The sequence below is a fragment of the Hermetia illucens genome, chromosome 2 (genome assembly GCF_905115235.1).
Source record: "Hermetia illucens chromosome 2, iHerIll2.2.curated.20191125, whole genome shotgun sequence".
Taxonomy (NCBI): Eukaryota; Metazoa; Arthropoda; class Insecta; order Diptera; family Stratiomyidae; genus Hermetia; species Hermetia illucens.
Genome location: NC_051850.1, coordinates 127,026,020 through 127,033,840, shown reverse-complemented (window position 1 = coordinate 127,033,840; position 7,821 = coordinate 127,026,020). Strand labels below are relative to the sequence as shown.

The window sequence follows — 7,821 nt, the reverse complement described above, 5'->3', positions numbered from 1 at the left end:
CCTCCGCAAATTCAAGAGTATGAATGTCAATATCACTTGAAAGTGAATATTTTCACATAATATATGCATATTTTACGTGCTACATTATAATGGGACAAATGCACACTCAAATCTCTTTATAAAAGAAATACATATTCAACTCCATAAAAGTTATCCACTATGTCAGTCGTCTTACCTTTCGCGGCGTCACTCGGAATGGAAAGCCTCAGAAAATCCTTTTGATCAAATACTTCACCACTTGAACCATAGTTCTAGACTTGATATATATCCTCAATTCAAATAAATACAACTCTCCTGTCATCTGAGAAACTCAGCTCCAAACACCACCAGCTGTAAAATACGCAATACCCCTTTGAATTCCGGATTACCCCAAGAAATACGGCAATTCTGGTCCTAGCCTCCATTTCAGATACTTCATCATATAAGATGTTCGACATTAGCACTCTCAAAACCTCACCTCACCACTACAATCGCTTATTTCATAAAAAGCGCACTGCACTCCAATAACTCAAACTTCCACCACACAACACTACTATTTACCTCTTCCCCCTTAACTTTTGATACTAGGAGGATAATTCCCTGGCTATCCATTATTTCAGGAAAGCAATTATAGCTAAAATAAAAATTCGAAACCTGTCCCTCCTATGCTTTACTAAAATTTTGTAGTCTATGCATTTATGCATTTTTAAGCGAGTATTTGCCGCCTTCCTCACTGATGTGGTTCCATTGACCAAAAAAAAGGCTAAATCGTCCCATTTATGTTTCTTGCCTTCCTAATTCTTATTTACCTCTTTATTATCATTATCAAGGAGGCAATGACCGGTATCCGGTCGAAACCTACTTTAGTGAGGAACTCCAGACATCCTGGTTTTTCGCAAGATTCATCAATTTGACATCCCTAAAAGCTGTCTGGTGTCGCGGCCTACTCCACTCCTCCATCTGAGGCTACGTCTCCTTTTTCTACAATTGCCCTTACGTTAATAAAACTTCGGTTTAGAGTGTTTGAGTAAAATTTTGTTGATCTAAATCGAAAATCCAAAACCAGTTACCTTCTACTTCATAAAAAAAAATATTTATTACTTGGCAAATATGCGAACTATGCGCTGACTACTTACCGCCTTCCTCAGTGCTTAGGTTTGAATGAAATGAAGGCGACAAGTAGTCGCCAAAATATGCATACTCGCCACTTAATAAACGATTTTTTAGTAAAGTAAAAGGTAACTGTTTTTGTATTTTCTATTTAGATCAAATTGGCCTTGTAGACTTCCCGACATAGATCATCCTCATCCATACGGACTAAGTGACCTTTTCTGCGTGCAACACTACGTAATATTTGCTCTCTTCTCCCATTTTTTTACACCCTTTAGCTTTCTCAATTACCCCTCCTAATTTCACAATTCCCATCCCGTCAATCAAATACATTCAACATCATCATTCAACAAGTATTTAATTTGACTTATTTTTAAAATAACCCAACAATTGGTAGCTTTCCCCTAAATTCAAGAACCCAAGCTCTATTGAACAACTCCAAATTTTTTTGTTAAATAATTTTCAAGTGGTGCAAGCGAAAATTTACCGGACCAATCTTTCGTTGACTTTGATAAACTCGCCCATATTACATAATATTGGATGGATGCAGGCGATTGGCCGTTGCCGGAAAGAAATTGCATGCCGCATAATATAACGCAATCGGGTGTAATTATTGTTTTCGTTAAGCCGACCTGAATTTCGTAGTTCAAGGCCGTGGTCGACGGAATCAGGGTTACTCGCACCGGAACCGGTTGATTCGATGGACAGCTGACCAGCTGGATATAGGAGATCGTTTTTGGTCTTCGGATGAAAGGGTTGTGGAGTTTGGGATTCGGAATGGAGCATACTTAATTGGAGTAAGAATTTTGATACATTCTCGAATAGAAGTCATTTAATTGCTAAATATAAGGATATTTGAAGTTTCTTACTTTAATGAATTGTTCAGGTGAAAGTGCGATTTTCCACGTCCAAAATTTTGTGGGTTTTGAGTCTGAGGCAAATGCCTGTCTTCAGCACCGTTATAAAAGAAATAAACAAATGTGTCAAGTGACAATATGATCAAACAGCGCTCTGGGTGAGGTATTTTCAGCCGCTTTAAGCCATATTCAAAATTTTTTAATCATTTACCTTATTTTTATGTTTATAAGGTTATATTCTTTTATTTCCGAGTTGTCACAACCTCGACAGATGCCGGATTTTACCTAATAGTAGCATTAAGTGCCAAGCATTTAGGCTCGGATGGTCCTACCTACTTAAAAGATAAACGGACGCTGGTGGTGATGGCCGGTAGTAGGTTAGTGAGAGAATCCGACGAGAACTCCCTGCATAGTTTGAACCAGAATATGTGAGAGTCCCAGGACATAAAAGAGAGTCTTGAGGAGTTTAGGTGTAATATCTGTAGCCAATATTTTGGGAACTACAACCATCCGCTCGATTCCCTCGATATGCCAAATTTCTTTGATTCCCCGAGCCAGTGGCTCATAGTTCATCTTCCTCTCCACGTATTTCCGTTCAATTTTGGTATTATGGGGGATAGTAACATCAACAAGCGACTTGTCAGTCTTGTCACCTAGTAGCACGTTTTCCAGATCATTTTTCTTCCACGACAATGTTCCGAATGCGTAAGCCAGTGGAGGGATAACGTATACATTCAATGGGCTTATCTTACTCTTGCCCAGAAGATGCGATTTCAGTACCAACTTCGTATTAATTCGAACAGCAGAGCATCATTCAGATCACCAACTAGAGCATGGCGCTATGACCGGTATTCGGCTACTTAGTAAAAAGTAGTTGATGTGTGTTATAGGCCTTCATTCACGACTGTAACGGTACACCACACTATTCAATGCGGTTAGCATTGTGCTCTTCCGAGGTTATTACCCTAATTCGAGGCAGGTACTCATTTACAGTGAGTCGTCAAATTGCGTGAGATCTGGACTATTGCTTTCTTCAATGAATGAATAAGTAAAGAGTTCTGCAAGCCCATAGTAGATTGCAGCCCAGTCGCACTAAGTACACAGCAAAACCCACCGCAACTTTACCAGAGTCGTTGACAGTATGACAAGTGATTTATTTTTCATCATCATCCACAACGGTTTGCAGATAGAAATTCGATATTTGGCATGCGGCCCCCATATGTTGAACTTTTTTTTCAATTGAGCCCTATTCAAATAGTTCCAATAAATTCATGATTAAAGGATCGTTGGACAAAACGATTTACATGATTTTGTCGACATTTTCAACAACTAGTGATGCATCTTTCTCAACCGAATTGTCGGAATGGAATCGACGAAACCAAAATTCGGCATAGCTGGCAGTTACAATGTCAGAATCACAAATTCGGCATAGCGGGCAGTTACAATGTGAGGATCACAAATTCTCATTTTTAGCCGCCTGATTTACGCTTCTGAAGAGAAATTATATTGGTGTCCATTTTAACGGGCGCTGAAACAAAACTGAATAACCCAATCACAAAGCTGCCACAGAAGCGTTTTTAGTATGAGATGTCATCTTTCAGCGCCAACTAGTATATCCCCATCGGACTTATACAATATAATATACAGATTAGTTAAGCAATCTGTTTAAAAAATAATGAATTTCTGCTCACTAAACTTAGCATATTGAAGGAAGCTCCGCATAGTTTTCGGCAAGAGAATTGAAAAGAGGAGCAACGGGTGGTGTAGTCCTCACAGGACAGGTTTTTCTAGAAGAACTAGGGTGAACTTTTCCGAACACAAGACAATCACAGTTGTGGGAATGGGCTCAGATCACAAAGCAATACCGAAGAATATTGCAACAATGGAATTGAACAATCTGAAGATAGGTCTGAAGGTGGGTCAATGTCAGAAGGGAAGCGCAATATGAAGTTCGATATTACAGAAGCATGATTAGTGGCATCAAAGCAGTATATGTTGAAGTCACCGTCGAGATCTTCTATGGAGCTCACATCTGATAAGGAATGTCCGCAAAGAAAGGTAATAAACAGAGTATGAAGGAGTTCAAGTCCTTAAACCGAGCGCAAGTTACCCAAAGTGTCTAAGTCTAAGTGTAGAGACACATTTTATTGAAAAAAGTACGGACAAAAAAACTTAAATCCTTAAATCAAGCATTCGTTCAGAGCAAGAAAGGATAAAAGGAACGGGATATACCACCATCAAATGAAATGCTGCAGAGCATATGACAACCTTCGAAACTCTTGCCAAAAATTATACATGTAGTCAGGGAAATCAATTTATTGGTCTTAAGCCCAATTAAGTTAAGAAAACCATCGGAACCGAGTTCAATATTAACTTTAAAGTTGCGAATGAGGTATTCCAAAAAAGAGGAGGTAGGAGGGATATTATACAATATGGACTACCGAATGCAGCCAGTCGGGGGAGAAAAGGAGAGATGAGTTATATACCGCGGAAAGGAAGTACAGAGCAAGTCACACGGTAGTTCAGGTGATTCAGCAGAGCCATACCAATTTAATGCAACTGGTAAGGGGCTAGGCGCGATTGCGGGTGTTGAACTTACTGAACTAATACAAGAGAAATATACACTGGAAAGGGAAAATAGGGCGGGTTTCGACACAAAATGATGACTTGAAAACGTTTAGGACTCCTCCGCCAGCTACCTTAGATAAGACTACATGGCCTCTGCTGCTGATGTAGCGCTGGTAGGCTACTTTCGTGGCATTGAAGCGAAACCACTTGGTACACCAATAAGGAATTTATTTATATTAGTCGGTGGAAATTTCATCGTTGTGTATACCTTTGGAGAGGGTTAATATAAACTCCCTATGGATAATAGGAGGGTTGGCCGATAATATAGAAATAGTGAGGGATATAGTTTCAGCTACTCCGGTTCGAATTCTGATTCGTCGTGCATGATGAATAGCAGCTGCACTTTTGGACCTGGTGAAATAAATTGACATTATCACTTTGTTGCCTTGTCTTCATGGCCCGATTGACGCTTTCTGGACTACTGTTTGGTTTCGCGATTGTACATTGGAATCAAGCTTCGTCACTTGGAACGAAGAAGTTAAACCTGCTTTTTAAAATTTCGCAAGGAAATGTTTCGAGCGTCATTCAAAATGCGAGGAACCTATCGGGTAAATTTTTCCGTGTATTCCAGGTGAAGATCAAATATTTGTAATAAAGCTATGTCATTCGAGTCCTATTTATTAGTAACTATTTCTGTGGCCAATCTTTGTCAATTTTATCTATCACTAGGGCCTCTCTTCCTCTCATTAGTGGAAGATATTGGACGACCTGCACCCGATGTGCCCTTCAATGAAGAATGTCCTGTCTGAAAATTTCCAAACCACTTTGACAAAGTTTTCAGTGAATTTGCATTGGCTTCAGCGTCGAAACCCGGGAAGAGCAACTAAATTTCCTGTGTAAGAATAGCATCACAAAATTATAATAAATTAGAGTTATTATGGCGAATAACCTATAATTTATGGAATTGTCTTAACTCAAAATGAAAATCCAATTTACCAGTCTTTTGTTAGTGACTCCCCACTACGCAGAAGCGTCAAGGGTTGAATGTGGTTTTGTTTTTGTTTTTGGGAATCACTTCGTAATGAAAAATGCAGTCGGTTAGATAATATTCAAAGAGAATGCATGGAAAGACACCTGAGAAATGGACTCGTCATTAGCTTAAAAATGATGAGCTGATTCCAGTTGCTGATTTTCCGCATTAATTTCACAAATCATACTATCACAACATTTATTTTTATAGTTTTATATTATTGATTTTAGGAAGATTTTCGGTAGCGTTTTTAAGATATCATGTTTGAAAGCATCTTCAGGATCTATGGACCTATATTCGTTTCATGTCATTGCCAATATTACTCTAGTGATGAAGAATTGTAGCACAGCTCTTGATGTAATCATCTGATACAGAAGTGAGTATGTTGACCGGTAAAATATATTCCTATTTTCTTGGAAAGAAAGCGACGTTTTAATCTAACTTCCTTTATTTAAACACAAAATACAAAACACAAAACCCGATCCGTCATATCCGGCAGGCACTTCTTCATAACATTAATTAAAAAAACATAATCCTTTAACCACTTAAGATACTCAAAACTGTCAAAACGTGCTATCTGTAATCCCCCTAGTTTTTCTAGGAAATTATTAACGTTGTTCATAAATATGGGCATTTCCACCTCACAATAATTATCATCACGAAAAAAGCTAATCTTTCCATTTAAAGATTTTTTCGAAACATCTCTTCTAATGTAATTAAGAAATTGTTATCAATAAGATCAAGGCTTAGGGCAGTTCGACACGATAACTCTTATCTCCTGATATAGTGGAGTTCTCTGAGACTATATAAGACTCACTTTCGACATATTTGCAGCTTTATTTGTCCGTTAGTAGTAGAACTAGTGAAAATGCGAAGCTTTCACATAATAGTCATTTCTCTGGCAGTTTTGGCTTCGGCCTCCGCTTTCGATCTTTTTGATGATCTTGAAGATATTTCCTTCATGCCCGTGGAACCGTCCTTGCTTACAAGTCGGATTATCGGTGGCAAAAATGCTACGTTTAACGACTTTCCTTACCAAGCTGGTCTGTTGATGAATAAATCCGGCTCTGGAAGTTGGTGTGGTGGCGTTCTGATTTCCGACAAATATGTTCTCACAGCAGCCCATTGTGCAAAAGGGTACGTAATGAACTTATTAACAATGAAATTTGGGTACAACTTGCAAAAGCAAACTAATAAAAACTCTTTTTTCAGGGCCGATTACATTGATGTCTATTTGGGAGCGAAAGAAATTAGAAACCTCGAAGAAGAAGGTCGCCTCAACCTTCGTGTTAACGCAAGTAACATTGTCGTGCATGCTGCGTACAATGCCACTGACATCAGGAACGATATAGCCATCCTAAAATTGCCTCAAACTGTCAATATCTCTGGTATGAAATTTTGAATTTAATTCAGATGTGTCATTTTAAAGGGAAATCTTCCTGCAGAGCAAATCAAACCTGTTGATTTACCTTCATATTCCGATGCCGCCCAAGATTTTTCTGGCAGATCAGTAATTGCGTCAGGTTGGGGACGCACTAATGATGGTTCGTACTAGAAATTGTCAGAGTACTTCCTTCCGGAAATATTAAATGTTTGTCTTCTACAGAGCCTGGAAGCACAATTTCACCAGTTCTCCGATATGCCGAGGTCTTCGTTCAACCGGAAAGCGTTTGCAGATATTACTTCGGACAGTACATACTATCTTCGAATATCTGTACTGAGACCGCATACGGTCAGGGCATTTGCAATGGAGATTCTGGTGGCCCTGTCGTAATTCAACGAGGAGAAAAGCGTACACTGCTTGGACTGTCATCATTCGTTAGCTCGCGAGGATGTGTCAAATGCTGGCCATCAGTTTTTGTACGAGTGTCGTATTTCCTCGACTGGATTGCACAACACAGTGACATCCAAATCAGCCTTTAATTTTCATATTGTTAGAATAAAAGACCCAGCTGCGTATTTATTTATAATAGGCTTTGACATGATTTTAGATTTTTAACTGGAAATATACACTTTTACCTACGAAGTTAGTAATTTAAATGAGCTTGGCAAAGTTGAAAACTTCTTCTACCTTCTAAAAATATTGGGGAAATTTACTTGGTTTCTTATTTAACACTTGGACTAGAAAATATAAATAAAGGAAAAAATGCAAACGCAAACCAGGTTAGATGTGCGTCCCTGGTCATACCATGAGAATAAATATAACCTAAAAAAATCAGAGTTGTAACCTACAGAAATACCGAAACTCTTGTAGGAAAGAAGGTCATTTACAAAGTA

General features: G+C 38.6%; 1 protein-coding gene across 1 annotated transcript; it reads left to right on the top strand.

The window, feature by feature from the left end:
- The first annotated feature begins 6,369 nt into the window (after positions 1–6,369).
- Positions 6,370–7,570, top strand: LOC119650143 (brachyurin-like). The gene is made up of 4 exons (XM_038052678.1): positions 6,370–6,681; positions 6,757–6,932; positions 6,990–7,088; positions 7,151–7,570. Exons 1-4 carry the CDS (start codon positions 6,413–6,415, stop codon positions 7,465–7,467), a joined length of 861 nt encoding a protein of 286 aa, XP_037908606.1. The 5' UTR covers positions 6,370–6,412; the 3' UTR covers positions 7,468–7,570.
- Positions 7,571–7,821: the final 251 nt, after the last annotated feature.

What these genes read in the sequence shown, in the direction of transcription:
- LOC119650143 (XM_038052678.1), top strand. Translation starts at nt 6,413, where the DNA reads ATGCGAAGCTTTCACATAATAGTCATTTCTCTGGCAGTTTTGGCTTCG. An exon ending in TCAAACTGTCAATATCTCTG is followed by an intron (nt 6,933 to 6,989) that starts GTATGAAATTTT and finishes ATCTTCCTGCAG; the next exon opens with AGCAAATCAAACCTGTTGAT. An exon ending in TTGGGGACGCACTAATGATG is followed by an intron (nt 7,089 to 7,150) that starts GTTCGTACTAGA and finishes TGTCTTCTACAG; the next exon opens with AGCCTGGAAGCACAATTTCA.